We start from the raw sequence: 17,159 nt of genomic DNA on the forward strand, positions 1-17,159 counted from the left end.
GCATCCTGGAGCTGGAGGTGGGAAGACTCGCACAAGCGTGTTGAGGCCAGAGATGTGACGGACGGACGGACGGACGGACGGATGCATGCCTCTGCCTTTCAGGAGAGGGAGTGGCGCTCCCCCGTCTTGAAGTTTCTGCAAGTCCGTTTCCCAGACGGCCTCAGCCCTTTGCAGATCTACTGCGAGGCCGAGGGCGTGAGCGTACGTAAGGCGTCCCTCGCAACCCTAACCTTAACCCGAGGTCCCAGAACACCTTACATTGCTCCTTGCGCCTTTCCCCCGGACATCGTCATCAGTGATCTGATGAAGAAGCTGGACATCCTGGGCTATAACGCCGTAAGTGTATGTCGAACTCCTTATGTTCGCACTCCACGAGACTCGGCGGCTCAAATGTGACTTTTGGAAGGCTTTGCGCTGAAAGAAGCTTGTTGACGCTGTGCCTTTGGGCTCTTCTATGTTCTGCAAGCAGAAGGGCTACCTGGATGAAGAGTTGGACTTCAGGAAGTGTTCCATGGACCAGGCTCATAAGGTAAGCCTCCCTCAAATCTCCCGCCGGACCACTGATGGACGAGGATTGCGGCCCAGAGGATCCTGGAGCTGGAGGCCATGTTGTACGAGGCGCTACCGCAGCGGGACTGCCCCGCCACGGACGGCGAAAAAGCCAGCCACGCTGGCGTGAATGACGTGCTGACGGCGGATCAGAGAGAAGAGCTTAGGAGCGCCGTGGACCAATGGAAGCGAGCCCTGATGTGCGAGTTGAGGGAGCGCGACGCTTGCATCCTCCAAGAGAGAATGGATCTGCTGCACAGCGCGCAACAGGTAAGGGCCCAAAGCCAGCCCGGCACTTACTTGCACGCTTACTGGCTTTTGAATGCCACTTTCCATTTGTCCGTCCTAGAGGAACAAAGAGCTGAAAGAATTCATCGAAGCTCAGAAGAGACAAATCAAACAATTGGAGGAGAAGTTTCTGTTTCTCTTTCTATTCTTCTCCTTGGCCTTCATTCTGTGGCCCTAACACCAGCTGGTGAGTGAGCTCCAGCGGCACCGCACTCGACACCTCCGATACACTGCCAGCCGGTCTCAGACGTTGGCAGACGCTCCGATGCCAACGTATACCCCCCGCCACGGTGACAGAGGCACCGCGTCACACCGGCGCTCATCCAATCAGAAGGCAGGAAAAGCAAATTCACATGCAGGGCACTTTTGAACCAGAAGAGAGCGCCATGACTGTGTCAGCCTACATCAACAAATGCACCGAGGACGTCAGCACCACTAAGAATATCATCACCCGGGGCAACCAACGACCCTGGATGACTGAGGAGGTACGTCAAACGCTACGAGCGCGGAACTCTGCCTTCAAGTCTGGCGACAAGGAGACACTGAGGACAGCGAGAGCCAACTTGAACCGTGCCATCAGGATAGCGAAGCGAGACCGCAGTCGAAAATTTCAGGATCGTTTCCACGACGTCAAAAACATCAGGAGTATGTGGCAAGGCATACGGGCGATTACAGACTACAACTCACTCTCCCCCCCCCCCCCGGTGGGTGTAGTTGATGCTGACTTTCTAAATGGTCTAAATAACTTCTTTGGGAGGTTCGAGGCACTAAACGGCACTCCAGCAGTTAAAACTGTCCCCCATCAGGAAGAGGAGGTACTTTGCCTTGACTCCGCCGATGTGTTGAAGACCCTGAGGAGAGTCAACCCCTGTAAGGCCCCTGGCCCCGACAACATTCCTGGGCGTGTGTTCAGGGAATGTGCAAGTCATCTGGCTGGGGTCATCACAGACATTTTTAACACCTCGCTGGGCCAAGCCACAGTGCCGGCGTGCTTTAAGACTGCCTCCATCATTCCGGTGCCGAAGAAACCTCAAATCACCTCATTTAATGATTACCGGCCTGTTGCACTGACTCCGGTTATGATGAAGTGCTTCGAAAGGCTGCTTAAAGGTCACATCGTTTCCAGACTCCCCCTATTATTTGACCCGTTCCAGTTTGCCGACCGGCAAAACCGCTCCACTCAGGACGCCATCTCCTCCGTTCTTCACCTGAGCCTGGCTCACCTGGAGGAGAAGAACACCCATGTGCGGAGGCTGTTCCTGGACTTCAGCTCAGCGTTTGACACCATCATCCCACAGCATCTGGTAGGAAAATTGGAACACCTGGGCTTCAACACCCCCCTTCGCAACTGGCTGCTAGACTTCCTCAGCAACAGACCTCAGTCAGTCCGGGTCGGACAGAACACCTCTGATGTCATCACCCTCAGCACAGGCTCCCTTCAGGGCTGCGTCCTGAGCCCCCTGCTGTTCACCCTGATGACACACGACTGCGTCCTCAGGTTCACCACCAATCACATCGTGAAGTCAGCAGACGACACAACGGTGGTGGGGCTCATCAGAGACAACAACGACCTGGACTACAGAGAGGAGGTGGAGCAGCTGGTGGGCTGGTGCAGAGAAAACAGCCTGATCCTGAATGAGGAGAAGATGAAGGAGATCATCGTCGACTTCAGGAAAAAACAGCCTCACCACGCTCCACTGATCATCAACAGCTCAGCTGTGGAGGTGGTCAGCACCACCAAATTCCTGGGGGTCCACATCACAGAAGACCTCACCTGGACTATGAACACTACGGCACTGGTCAAGAGGGCACAGAAGCGCTTGTACTTACAGCGGAGGATGAGGAGAGCCCACCTGCCCCCACCCATCATGAGGACGTTCTACAGGAGCACCATAGAGAGCATTCTGACAAGCTGTCTCTCTGTGTGGTGTGGAGGCTGCACCGCCTCCGATTGGAAGAACGTGAGGAGAGTGGTGAGGACAGCAGAGAGGATCATAGGGGCTCCTCTTCCCTCCATTCAGGACATTTCATCTCAGCGCTGCATGTCCCGTGCCCGTAGCATCATCAATGACCCATCACACCCCCACCATGGACTGTTCTCCCTGCTGCCCTCTGGGAAGAGGTTTGCAGCATCCGCTGCAGGTCCACCAGGTTCTGCAACAGCTTTTTCCCTGCTGTCATCAGACTGTTGAACACTAGAACTGTTGAGCTCTAAACTGAACTCTGCATCACACATTCACAGAACTGTACTTTATGACACTACGGACCTCTATCTTGCACTATCTCGCACTACCAACTTTACTGAACTTGTATAAACCCTTTAAATAGAAGTTTAATACATGGTTTAGCATTCCTCTGCACACTCTTGAATACTGTTTTGCCTACTTGCACTATTGCATAATTATCACTGCTGCACTTTATACTTATTTTTAATATATATATATATATATATATATATATATATATATATATATATATATATATAGTATATGTATATATATATATTTTCATAGGATATGTTACTTCTATTCAACTGCAATATCACTACTTTGTTGTAAGACGTATGCAACGGAATTTCGTTTTGTATGCACCATGTGCAGACAAGATGACAATAAAGTTTGTCTAAGTCTAAGTCTAAGTCATGTCAGGTCAGCTGTCTGGAGAGAGAGAGAAGTCAGGACCTGCGGGCGGAGCACCACCGTGCCACCGCCGCCATGACGGAACTCAAAAGCAAACTCCATGAGGAGAAGCAGAAAGAGTTAGCCATTACCAGGGAGACATTACTGCGGCAGCATGAAATGGAGCTGATGAGAGTGATCAAAATCAAAGATGGAGAGATCCAGCGACTGAATGCCTTGGTCCTCAGCCTGAGGGACGGCTCCATGGACAAGGTGATCCGCTCTATCCGTGTCTGACTATCCGCACGCCACGTCGGGCTTCGATGCGGCCGCTACCGTATTGTGTAGCTTGTCCCCAGTAAGCGTCGCGGCGCTCCGTTGCGGTCTCAACGGCCGGGTGTGGCGCAATGTCTGCTCAGGTGAGGAGGGGGGGCGCTTTGCTGGCGGAGGTGGAGGAGACGCGGCGGTGTCGGGAGACCGAGCGGTGTCGCCTCCACCAGGAGCGCGGAAGAAGCCCTGGCAGCGGCCCAGCAGGCCTGGCAGTCCCGAGCGGCCGAGCTCCGATCGGCTCATCACCAGCATCGGGAGGAGCTGAGCCGAACCAAGAGAGACTGCGAGAGGGAGATCCGCCGACTGGTAGGACTGATCAGATGCGCGGTGCGTGGCTATGTTCCCAATTTCGTTGTATACCTGCAGTGCAATGACACCTAAGGCATTCTATTCTATTCTATTTCACAAGAAGAAAATGTCCGGTTGCTCGCTTCGCTTTTGTCACAGCAAAGGTGTTCCAGTCGATTCAAGAAAAAAAATTGGCCGGTTGCTCTCTTTGTTTTTGTCACAATTCTGGCAAATGAGTTTGCCCGCCTGCCTGAGCGCTCCCCGTTTGTACATCCAGACGGATGAGATCAAGCTGAAAGACAGAGCGGTTAGTGTTTTGGATGAAGCCCTGGGGCCGGCCACGTCCACCGCCTTCAGCTGCAGACTCAGGCTGCCGAGCAGCAGATCGCTGCCCTGAGGGATTCCCAAAGGGCGGGCCTAAACTACCCTGGAAGTGGGGTCAACGCCGCTACTAGCAATCCTCTTCATTGCGTAAGCCACCTCATCACACACTTGCAGTACGCATGACTTAGTTCGTTGCTGGAGGAAGGTAGCACAAAAACAGTTTTGAACTTTGAACGAGTGCTTGTGTGTGTGTGTTGCGGGGCGTTTTCAGTCTCAGGAGGATCGGGACACGCGACGGTTTCATCTGAAAATCGCTGAGCTCAGCGCAGTCATCAGGAACCTGGAGGATCGAAACGCCCTGCTTTCTGAAGAGCGCAATGAACTGGTAATTTATTGACGGCACGCTTGAAGGTTTGCGCTACGTTTGATGCGCGCCATCCAGCGAGGCACCCATTGCGCTTGCTTATTAGTTGAGCGGCGCGTCGAGTCGGTTGCCTGGTAGATGTCTTTTATTGGGAGCCAAAGCCACGATTCCGTTCAAACCGATGCAAAAGGAATGGATACGTTCTGGCCCGCGTGTTGTGCGTCTTTCACATCCCGCACTTCATGCTTGCAGCTAAAGCGACTGAGAGAAACAGAAAGCCAGTTTCTGCCACTCCTGTACAAAAACAAACGCCTGAGCAGGAAGAATGAAGAACTCTCGCTGGTGCTGTGTCGCCTTGAAAACAAAGTGCGCTTTGTCACCCAGGAGAACGAGGAGATGGCAAGCTTGGTAAGTCGACGCGGACAACGGCGGCGTGCCAACAGAGTCCACTGCATTTGTGTTCCACAGAGAAGGCCTAGTTCGCTCAATGACCTGGACCGCGGTTGCGGCCAGCAGGACGGTGAAATGGAGTTCCTTCAAGTTGTGGAGCAGCGGCACATCATCGCCGACTTGTCCAAGGTCTTCAGGCAGGCGACTCGGTGCACGTACGGCAGCGCCACGCTCGCTCGCTGTCGCCAGGAAACCTTTTCCGTCCAAAGCTTGGCCGGCGGCCGCCATCCAAAAAATTGGCCCCTTAAATTCCGACCTTTCAAGCAGGAGCATTGTGCGCACGCGTTTGAACACGCTTTAGACTTGTTTTGCCGTTTTCAGCAGCTCAAAGCTCCCGTTTTGTCAGCGCCTTTGCCACTCGCTGTGCGCTGAAAACGACGGACTTGCCCGGCTGCTCAGCCCGTCAACCATGAGCCGCGAGCGCGACATCATTGTCCGTAGGCAGCTAGTGGCAAAATGCACCCTGTTAGAGTTGCGCTCGCTCCAACTTATTTTGCAAGAACCACACGGGAGACAAGTAAGTTCTTTTGGACACCTGCAGGTGGAGAGTCCATCCGTTGTACGAATGAAGTCTGACTCTCGGCTCCTGCACGAGCATTTTAATTAAGAGAAACAGGGTGGGTGTAAGAGTGGATTGAATAGAGGAAGCCCTTGACCTCTAGTCAAAACATAGCAAGGGGTGTTTTACGACTTTGTGTAGGAAGGGATAAGCGATAGGGATAAATAAGGGATAAATAATATTATTTATTACAGGTTGCAGTCAAAGTCAAAGCAACATAATGATACGATAAAGATAATCTGGAAAACCCTGACACACCCTGTAGTTGTCACTTTTGGAAAAGACGAGCGTCCCTCCAATCATCGCCGGTGACGTGTTTTTCAGGCTCTGGAGACAGGAGCTCATGTCAGAAATGTCATTGTGAGTCGCGTTTGTTTCTGCGCCGGAGCCGTTCGTTCCCTTTGCATCCAAAGAATCTCAAAGGCGGATTATTTGTGTCGACAGGAGAGAGATTTGCTGCTACGATACCGACGTCGAGAATCTCTGAGGAGGAACAAAGCGTGAGGTCCTGCAAGGTGAGTCTGTTTGTTTGCGGCTGCTTGGTGTTGCGCAAGATGAAATGGCCTTTTTCTCGCTATCGTTCCTCTCGTCGATTCATCGTGAGGTGTCGCTTCAGTTTGTTCAGAGAGATGTTTGCTTCCGCGCCCGCAGGTCATCGAAACATTTTACGGCTACGACGAAGACGTGTTGGTGGACTCGGACGGATCGTCCTTGTCTTTTCACACCGACAGAACCCCCGACACGGAACCCGAAGAGGTAGCCCGCCATTTCTGCCAGCGTATTGGCACCAAACATTCCTCTTCAGCCTGGAATCGGACTCGTCTTTGCGTCGCGGGTGCTTTGTCGCCGGTCTGACTGATTCTGGTACTAGTGCTGTGTTGCATTGGTGTGTGCATGAAGAGGCGGAGCTTCGCTACCGCCAGCTGACGCAAGAATATCAAGCGCTGCAACGAGCCTACGCTCTGCTAGCCCAGACCAGCGAAGGGGACTACGACGCCGAGAAGGAGATCAAGGTGGCGCCCCTTCCCGCAACCCCCGGCCGGGTCGCAGCCTCCCCGTTCTCACCCAGCCTCGGGTGTTCTCTGGTCTGAAAGGAGGAGGAGGAGCCTCCCTCCTCCTCCTTTCAGACCAGAGAAAAGCTGATGGTAGAAATGGGTCACTATCAAAGCAGAGTAGCAGATCTGGAGTCAGCGCTGAAGCAACAAGGACAGGTAAGCTCATCAATGAGCACACCTTTTTCTCAGACAAAATAGCTACATTCTTCAGTCACTCATTCGTCTGGCATTACTGGACCAACCCCCCCCCGAATGTGGCTGGGAAAATGCGGAGAAAAGCAAATGTCATTTTCCAGTCAACCAAAGAATTTGTGGATGAAAATGACACAACATTCCAAAGCTGTCCACGCGTTTGTCTCTTCTAGAATGTCAAGTGGGTGGAGGAGAAGCAGCTGCTGCGTCAGAGCAATCAGCAGTTGGCCGAAAAGGTGACGGAAAAAAAGGCGCTGGGCGGAGTCGCTTGGCGTCACACCCGTCGGGAAGCCCCGCAGATGAGGTCTGACTGTCTTTTCAGGTCAGGCGGATGGAGGCGGAAGAAGCGCGTCTGAAAGAGCACATCCAGGATATCCGAGACCAAAACGAACTGCTTGAGTTCCGCATCCTGGAGCTGGAGGTGGGAAGACTCGCACAAGCGTGTTGAGGCCAGAGATGTGACGGACGGACGGACGGACGGACGGATGCATGCCTCTGCCTTTCAGGAGAGGGAGTGGCGCTCCCCCGTCTTGAAGTTTCTGCAAGTCCGTTTCCCAGACGGCCTCAGCCCTTTGCAGATCTACTGCGAGGCCGAGGGCGTGAGCGTACGTAAGGCGTCCCTCGCAACCCTAACCTTAACCCGAGGTCCCAGAACACCTTACATTGCTCCTTGCGCCTTTCCCCCGGACATCGTCATCAGTGATCTGATGAAGAAGCTGGACATCCTGGGCTATAACGCCGTAAGTCTATGTCGAACTCCTTATGTTCGCACTCCACGAGACTCGGCGGCTCAAATGTGACTTTTGGAAGGCTTTGCGCTGAAAGAAGCTTGTTGACGCTGTGCCTTTGGGCTCTTCTATGTTCTGCAAGCAGAAGGGCTACCTGGATGAAGAGTTGGACTTCAGGAAGTGTTCCATGGACCAGGCTCATAAGGTAAGCCTCCCTCAAATCTCCCGCCGGACCACTGATGGACGAGGATTGCGGCCCAGAGGATCCTGGAGCTGGAGGCCATGTTGTACGAGGCGCTACCGCAGCGGGACTGCCCCGCCACGGACGGCGAAAAAGCCAGCCACGCTGGCGTGAATGACGTGCTGACGGCGGATCAGAGAGAAGAGCTTAGGAGCGCCGTGGACCAATGGAAGCGAGCCCTGATGTGCGAGTTGAGGGAGCGCGACGCTTGCATCCTCCAAGAGAGAATGGATCTGCTGCACAGCGCGCAACAGGTAAGGGCCCAAAGCCAGCCCGGCACTTACTTGCACGCTTACTGGCTTTTGAATGCCACTTTCCATTTGTCCGTCCTAGAGGAACAAAGAGCTGAAAGAATTCATCGAAGCTCAGAAGAGACAAATCAAACAATTGGAGGAGAAGTTTCTGTTTCTCTTTCTATTCTTCTCCTTGGCCTTCATTCTGTGGCCCTAACACCAGCTGGTGAGTGAGCTCCAGCGGCACCGCACTCGACACCTCCGATACACTGCCAGCCGGTCTCAGACGTTGGCAGACGCTCCGATGCCAACGTATACCCCCCGCCACGGTGACAGAGGCACCGCGTCACACCGGCGCTCATCCAATCAGAAGGCAGGAAAAGCAAATTCACATGCAGGGCACTTTTGAACCAGAAGAGAGCGCCACAAAAAACGGTTGTTGCCCCAAACGCGCACTAAAAAGGGTCAGAATAACAAGAGTCCCACTGGCCAGCCGGGGCCACCCGTCCAGCTGTTTCTTCAGGGGGGAAAAAAATTGGAGTCACCGGTGAGTACATTTTGCATTTAGCTCTGCTTTTCTGCTTCTGTCTTCAAGTGTGTGGCATCCTGCGATCAAAGATTCAGCCAACCCCAAAGCGGTTGACCTCAACGGCCCACCACCATGCCTACCAGAGCAGGTGACGTGATGCTTTGGACATCCTTCCGTCTCAGATGCCCAAAAGTACTCTTTGCCACATCTGCGGCAATACGGTGTCTTTTCAAAGGTGCAAATAAATCCAGCGTGGGCGGAACACGCACGTCTTCGGTTTTTCCCGCTTTGTTTGTGTGACAGCTGTTGTGAAAATTTTATACAAATAAAGTTGTATAGTACAGGTTTGGCCAAGCCGCAACTCCCGAACCGCATGCGGCTCTTTTATGTTCATATCAACATTTGTGTGTGTGTGTGTGTGGGGGGGGGGGGGGGGGGGGGGGGGGTTGTGCGTGTTGGCTTCACTTGAGTTCAATTTGGTATTTTGGTCATAAGCGCATGTGGTGAAATTCCACAAAGTAGGATGGGCAAACACATTTCTTTAAACTATGAGTGTCAATTGGGCTCTCGAAATGGCAGGGAAAAGATGCACAGCAAAACGAAAATACGTAGATGAACGCAGGACGTTTTAATCAGAGTGGGAAAGTTTCTATTTTTTGTTGAACGTGATGGCAAACCATTCTGCCTGATATGTCAGACCTCAGCGCATTTCAAAGATTCAAATCTTCAGCGCCATGCACTTCAGCTCACTCCATGCTAACATTGATCAGGCGTCGAACCCGCAACATCATGCTTAAGAGGTGGCCATGCTAACCAGTGCGCCATTATGTCAACGCATAATAACTAAGTCTACTGATCAAAACAGCGGTTACTATATGACGTCGCTACGTCGTGGTCACGTGACGCAGACAAGACGTCAATGGACGTGGGCAGAGTTAACTTGTTTAAAAGGGAGTGGGCAGAAGAAATATTTAATTTATTTAAATCTATTTTGAGTGCACACCATTATGCCAATGCATAACAACTGTAAATCTACTAAACAAAACAGCGGTTGCTATATGACATCTGCCACGTCGTGGTCACGTGACATACGTGACGTCGATGGGCGTAACTTTCGCCGGAATTCAAATCCGCGGGGAGAGTTAACTTGTTTAAAAGAGAGTGGGCAGAAGAACTATTTAATTTATTTAAATCTATTTGGTGTGTGCGCCATTATGTCAATGCATAACAACTGTAAGTCTACTAAACAAAACAGCGGTTGCTATAGGACGTCTGCCACGTCGTGGTCACGTGACGCGGACGTGACGTCGACGCCTACTTTACATCCCACTGATCACAGGACCCCTCGGCTGCATAACCGTGCCCCCTTCCCAACCAATCGGATTTGCTATACGCGAAAACGACGCCAATGGAAAGAGCTTCCGCCCAAATTTAAATCCGTGGGCGTGGCTCGCAGCAGGAAGTAGGAAAATGGCGGCAATGTTGACAAAGACACGGCGGATGGTAACATACGACTAACAAGAGAAATATTTTTATTTTCTGCTTGCAACTGGACCGTCCAGAGCGTACACGGTAAGTACAACTCATCGTTTTTAAAAAGAAGTACTTTTGTTGCCCTGAAAAGCGAGTGAGCGTGGCGTTTGTGGGGGACGTCGAATTTCGACGATTCTTTCTGGTCAACGGTTGTAAATGATTGTGTTGATTAAAAAAGAAAACTTGATGTAACTCTACTTTTAACTGCCGTTTCAGATAGATTTGGAATTGCATCACATCCAATTTTGCCTAGAGCGTACACGGTAAGTAACACTCGTTGTGTTTAAGGAGATTTACGTTTGTAATAGCAGAAGTGTAGCCGCGTTGCGTTGTACGTGTGAATGTTGGTCCAGGCGAAATGTTAATGTTTAATTTCATTCCTTTAGGTTCCACGGTGTTTGTTGGCTGCAAGTTTTCCACTGCAAGAAGAGGCTCATATCATTGACCAGGAGCGAGCTACAATGGTGAGTAGCCATAACATTTATGTTAAACACTTCCTATTTCATGTCTAACAGTACTTGATTTAACAAATAACCATAAATAAATACAGTGTGGGCACTGAAGTTAACATATGTGATTATACTGCCTAATCTGTCACCGAGTAGATTGTTGCAAAGTAATATAAGATCCAAAGTTGTAATTCAGAATAGTTTTCAAAAGAAGGCCATTAGAATTATATACAAGTCTGATTACCCTGAACAAGCTATTAATTAAATCACAAATTCTTCAATTCAAAGATTTGGTAGATTATCAGACAAATAATGTCTAACAGTAATTGATTTAACACATCACGATAAGTAGATTGAGTGTGGGCCCTCTCAAGTTAACATATTTGATTATACTGCCTAATCTGTTACAGAGTATGTTGTTGCCAAGTAATGTAGAATAGATCCAAAGTAGTAATCCAGAATAGTTTTGAAGAGGCCATTAGAATAATAAACAAATCTGATTACCTTGAACATAATAACAAGCTAAGTGTTTAATATGTCCTATGAAGTCAAAATTGGGCACCATCATGTGGTGAAATTTGGAATTGCATCACATCCAATTTTGCCTGGGAACAAACAGATTAAATAAATCTTAGTTTTGAATAAGCCACTCCTTCTCAAACAAGTAAACTCTGCCCATTTCGCGCAGTAGATGTTCTGTTAATATCTAGTATTTATACAAAGTCATAATTTAAATTGCTTTCAACCTTCATTCATCGGTTCAACCAACATTACTCGCTCTTATTACCAACTTGTATTGATTTAACTAAGCGTTTAATACTTCCTATCAGGTCTCAAGGCAAGATTTGGCAAAATACAGTTTCAGCAAATCCAATTTTGCCAGGGAACAAAAATAGATTAAATAAACTAAATAAGTCTTCTTCCCATTAAATAAATCAGAAAAGTCTGTCTTGTAACCAGTCCTCTTCAAACAAGTAAAGTCTGCCCATTTTGTGCCGTAGATTTTGTGTCTATGCCTAGTATTTAAACAAAATCATAATTTAAACGACTTCTTTCCTTCATTCACTTTGGAAATTTGGAATTGCAGCAAATCGAATTTTGCCAGGGAACAAAAATAGATCAATTAAACTAAATAAGTCTTCTTCCCATTAAATAAATTAAAAAAGTCTGTCTTGTAACCAGTCCTTTTCAAACAAGTAAAGTCTGCCCATTTTGTGCCGTCGATTTTGTGTTAATGCCTAGTATTTATACAAAATCATAATTTAAAGGACTTCATTCCTTCATTCACTTTGGAAATTTGGAATTGCAGCACATCAAATTTTGCCTGGGAAGAAAAGTAGATTAAATAAATTTAATAAGTCTTACTACTTCCCATTAAATAAATTAAATACGTCTTACTTGTTCCCACTCCTTTTCAAAACAGTAGTTTAAAACGAGGGCCCTTCACTCAATCTTTAACCTCAACCCCGCACGTTGTGTTGTATCTGTGAATGTTGGTTGTGGCCAAATGATAGTTTTCTTTCATTCGTTTAGGTTCCAAGAAAACTTGATGTAACTCTACTTTTAACTGCCGTTTCAGATATGCGGGTATTACGTCGCAGTCATGTGCCGCGGATATGACGTAATTGCCCGAACCTCCGCCAAAATTCAAATCTGTTGGCGCGATGGCCGTGAGCCACTGAGCAGCGACGATTATCAACGGAAATATCTTTATTTTCTGCTTGCAACTGGACCGTCTAGAGCGTACACGGTAAGTAACACTCATTGTGTTTAAGGAGATTTACGTTTGTAATAGCAGAAGTGTAGCCGCGTTGCGTTGTACGTGTGAAAATTGGTCGAGGCGAAATGTTAATGTTTAATTTCATTCCTTTAGGTTCCACGGTGTTTGTTGGCTGCAAGTTTTCCACTGCAAGAAGAGGCTCGTATCATTGACCAGGAGCGAGCTACAATGGTGAGTAGCCATAACATTTATGTTAAACACTTCCTATTTCATGTCTAACAGTACTTGATTTAACAAATAACCATAAATAAATACAGTGTGGGCACTGAAGTTAACATATGTGATTATACTGCCTAATCTGTCACCGAGTAGATTGTTGCAAAGTAATATAAGATCCAAAGTTGTAATTGAGAATAGTTTTCAAAAGAAGGCCATTAGAATTATATACAAGTCTGATTACCCTGAACAAGCTATTAATTAAATCACAAATTCTTCAATTCAAAGATTTGGTAGATTATCAGACAAATAATGTCTAACAGTAATTGATTTAACACATCACGATAAGTAGATTGAGTGTGGGCACTCTCAAGTTAACATATATGATTATACTGCCTAATCTGTTACAGAGTATGTTGTTGCCAAGTAATGTAGAATAGATCCAAAGTAGTAATCCAGAATAGTTTTGAAGAGGCCATTAGAATAATAAACAAATCTGATTACCTTGAACATAATAACAAGCTAAGTGTTTAATATGTCCTATGAAGTCAAAATTGGGCACCATCATGTGGTGAAATTTGGAATTGCATCACATCCAATTTTGCCTGGGAACAAACAGATTAAATAAATCTTAGTTTTGAATAAGCCACTCCTTCTCAAACAAGTAAACTCTGCCCATTTCGCGCAGTAGATGTTCTGTTAATATCTAGTATTTATACAAAGTCATAATTTAAATTGCTTTCAACCTTCATTCATCGGTTCAACCAACATTACTCGCTCTTATTACCAACTTGTATTGATTTAACTAAGCGTTTAATACTTCCTATCAGGTCTCAAGGCAAGATTTGGCAAAATACAGTTTCAGCAAATCCAATTTTGCCAGGGAACAAAAATAGATTAAATAAACTAAATAAGTCTTCTTCCCATTAAATAAATCAGAAAAGTCTGTCTTGTAACCAGTCCTCTTCAAACAAGTAAAGTCTGCCCATTTTGTGCCGTAGATTTTGTGTCTATGCCTAGTATTTAAACAAAATCATAATTTAAACGACTTCTTTCCTTCATTCACTTTGGAAATTTGGAATTGCAGCAAATCGAATTTTGCCAGGGAACAAAAATAGATCAATTAAACTAAATAAGTCTTCTTCCCATTAAATAAATTAAAAAAGTCTGTCTTGTAACCAGTCCTTTTCAAACAAGTAAAGTCTGCCCATTTTGTGCCGTCGATTTTGTGTTAATGCCTAGTATTTATACAAAATCATAATTTAAAGGACTTCATTCCTTCATTCACTTTGGAAATTTGGAATTGCAGCACATCAAATTTTGCCTGGGAAGAAAAGTAGATTAAATAAATTTAATAAGTCTTACTACTTCCCATTAAATAAATTAAATACGTCTTACTTGTTCCCACTCCTTTTCAAAACAGTAGTTTAAAACGAGGGCCCTTCACTCAATCTTTAACCTCAACCCCGCACGTTGTGTTGTATCTGTGAATGTTGGTTGTGGCCAAATGATAGTTTTCTTTCATTCGTTTAGGTTCCAAGAAAACTTGATGTAACTCTACTTTTAACTGCCGTTTCAGATAAGCGGGTATTACGTCGCAGTCATGTGCCGCGGATATGACGTAATTGCCCGAACCTCCGCCAAAATTCAAATCTGTTGGCGCGATGGCCGTGAGCCACTGAGCAGCGACGATTATCAACGGAAATATCTTTATTTTCTGCTTGCAACTGGACCGTCTAGAGCAGGGGTCACCAACCTTTCTTAAACGGAGAGCTACTTCCTGGGTACTGATTAAAGCAAAGGGCTACCAGTTTGACACATACTTCTGAAATAGTCAATTTGCTCAATTTGGCTTTCACTATGTGTTATTATTGTCATTTCCAGTTCACATGTAAGTGTGATTTTAACAAGAATAGCAAAAATACAGTCAAACCTTGGTTTTTGACCACAATCCGTTCCAGAAGGCGGTTCGAGAAGCAAATCGGTCGAATTCCGAATCTATTTTTACAAATAATGGGAAAAAATATAATCCGTTTCAAGACAAAAAACCCCGCCTTTCTTAAGCATTTTTTCATTTGCGCATATTTGTCCGATCGCGCAACATCAGCGCACCGCCGAACGCGTAAACCGTAGCGCGTCGCCCACCGCGCAACTGCACCGCGCCGGTCGCATTATTGTCACAGAGCCGTCGCTGAAATTTAGAAAATATTTCTAAAGTCCTGAGGTACTTTCCAAAATTTAAGTGGACCTAAGTGCGCAGGGAGCTTAATTTTGTCCGATCGCGCAACAGCAGCGCACCGCCGAACACGCAACCGTAGCGCGTCGCCGACCGCGCAACTGCACCGTGCTGGTCGCATTATTGTGACAGAGCGGTCGCCAAAATTTAGAAAATATTTTTAAAGTCCTGATGTACTTTAAAAAATCTAAGTGGACCTCAGTGCGCAGGGAGCTTAATTTGGTCCGATCGCTTAACCGCAGCGCACCGCCGAACGCGCAACGTCGCCCACCCCGCAACTACACCGCGCTGGGCGCGTTACTGTGACAGAGCCGTCGCTAAAATTTGGAAAATATTTTAAAAGTTTTGATGTACTTTCCAAAATTTAAGTGGACCTCAGTGCGCAGGAATCTTAATTTTGTCCGATCACGCATCCGCAGCGCGCCGGGCGCTCACTGTCACATTGCTTTAAGAGCGTCTTTGTGTTTCAGAATTTCTTTACTGCTCCCACTTGCTGTCTTTGGAGGCATGATTAGGGGTTAATACAATCCTCAAAGTAACGAAAATACAATAACAACGGAGTCAGTCGGCATCCGGGCCGCGCGGTCGGGTTTTCTCGGGTCCTCCCGGCTCATCTCGCGAGGTTCGACCTCCGAATTTTGTTCTACAACCGAAGCAAAAAAATCTCGAATTTTTTGTTCGAATTCCGATTATTTCGAGAACAGGGACGTTCAAAAACCGAGGTTTGACTGCAAAATAAATAGATGCAGCTCAGTGACAAGTGCCGCTATTTGAGCTAATTTTAGAACAGTCCTGCGGGCGACTCGTGCGGTCCTCACGGGCGACCTGGTGCCCGCGGGCAACGTGTTGGTGACCCCTGGTCTAGAGCGTACACGGTAAGTAACACTCATTGTGTTTAAGGAGATTTACGTTTGTAATAGCAGAAGTGTAGCCGCGTTGCGTTGTACGTGTGAAAATTGGTCGAGGCGAAATGTTAATGTTTAATTTCATTCCTTTAGGTTCCACGGTGTTTGTTGGCTGCAAGTTTTCCACTGCAAGAAGAGGCTCGTATCATTGACCAGGAGCGAGCTACAATGGTGAGTAGCCATAACATTTATGTTAAACACTTCCTATTTCATGTCTAACAGTATTTGATTTAACAAATAACCATAAATAAATACGGTGTGGGCACTGAAGTTAACATATGTGATTATACTGCCTAATCTGTCACCGAGTAGATTGTTGCAAAGTAATATAAGATCCAAAGTTGTAATTCAGAATAGTTTTCAAAAGAAGGCCATTAGAATTATATACAAGTCTGATTACCCTGAACATAACAACAAGCTATTAATTAAATCACAAATTCTTCAATTCAAAGATTTGGTAGATTATCAGACAAATAATGTCTAACAGTAATTGATTTAACACATCACGATAAGTAGATTGAGTGTGGACACTCTCAAGTTAACATATATGATTATACTGCCTAATCTGTTACAGAGTATGTTGTTGCCAAGTAATGTAGAATAGATCCAAAGTAGTAATCCAGAATAGTTTTGAAGAGGCCATTAGAATAATAAACAAATCTGATTACCTTGAACATAATAACAAGCTAAGTGTTTAATATGTCCTATGAAGTCAAAATTGGGCACCATCATGTGGTGAAATTTGGAATTGCATCACATCCAATTTTGCCTGGGAACAAACAGATTAAATAAATCTTAGTTTTGAATAAGCCACTCCTTCTCAAACAAGTAAACTCTGCCCATTTCGCGCAGTAGATGTTCTGTTAATATCTAGTATTTATACAAAGTCATAATTTAAATTGCTTTCAACCTTCATTCATCGGTTCAACCAACATTACTCGCTCTTATTACCAACTTGTATTGATTTAACTAAGCGTTTAATACTTCCTATCAGGTCTCAAGGCAAGATTTGGCAAAATACAATTTCAGCAAATCCAATTTTGCCAGGGAACAAAAATAGATTAAATAAACTAAATAAGTCTTCTTCCCATTAAATAAATCAGAAAAGTCTGTCTTGTAACCAGTCCTCTTCAAACAAGTAAAGTCTGCCCATTTTGTGCCGTAGATTTTGTGTCTATGCCTAGTATTTAAACAAAATCATAATTTAAACGACTTCTTTCCTTCATTCACTTTGGAAATTTGGAATTGCAGCAAATCGAATTTTGCCAGGGAACAAAAATAGATCAATTAAACTAAATAAGTCTTCTTCCCATTAAATAAATTAAAAAAGTCTGTCTTGTAACCAGTCCTTT

At 46.4% G+C, this 17,159-nt stretch overlaps 1 protein-coding gene across 2 annotated transcripts; it reads left to right on the forward strand.

Annotated features, from left to right (window-relative positions):
• Positions 1-7,893: 7,893 nt before the first annotated feature.
• LOC148404790 (janus kinase and microtubule-interacting protein 3-like) lies at positions 7,894-9,076 on the forward strand. 2 transcript variants are annotated; one of them, XM_088385387.1, is made up of 3 exons: positions 7,894-8,240; positions 8,320-8,445; positions 8,815-9,076. In XM_088385387.1, exons 1-2 carry the CDS (start codon positions 8,028-8,030, stop codon positions 8,434-8,436), a joined length of 330 nt encoding a protein of 109 aa, XP_088241513.1. In that variant the 5' UTR covers positions 7,894-8,027; the 3' UTR covers positions 8,437-8,445; positions 8,815-9,076. The 2 variants fall into 2 exon arrangements, with proteins under 2 accessions (XP_088241513.1, XP_088241505.1); XM_088385379.1 differs by having other exon boundaries at positions 8,320-9,076.
• Positions 9,077-17,159: the final 8,083 nt, after the last annotated feature.

The sequence above is a fragment of the Syngnathus floridae genome, chromosome 1, assembly GCF_059516105.1.
Source record: "Syngnathus floridae isolate MCC-2025c chromosome 1, RoL_Sflo_1.0, whole genome shotgun sequence".
In the NCBI taxonomy this organism is placed as follows: Eukaryota; Metazoa; Chordata; class Actinopteri; order Syngnathiformes; family Syngnathidae; genus Syngnathus; species Syngnathus floridae.

Coding starts and splice junctions, on each gene's coding strand:
- LOC148404790 (XM_088385379.1), top strand. CDS start 8,028: ATGTTGTACGAGGCGCTACCGCAGCGGGACTGCCCCGCCACGGACGGC. Junction 8,241..8,319: donor TGCTGCACAGCGCGCAACAG/GTAAGGGCCCAA, acceptor TGTCCGTCCTAG/AGGAACAAAGAGCTGAAAGA.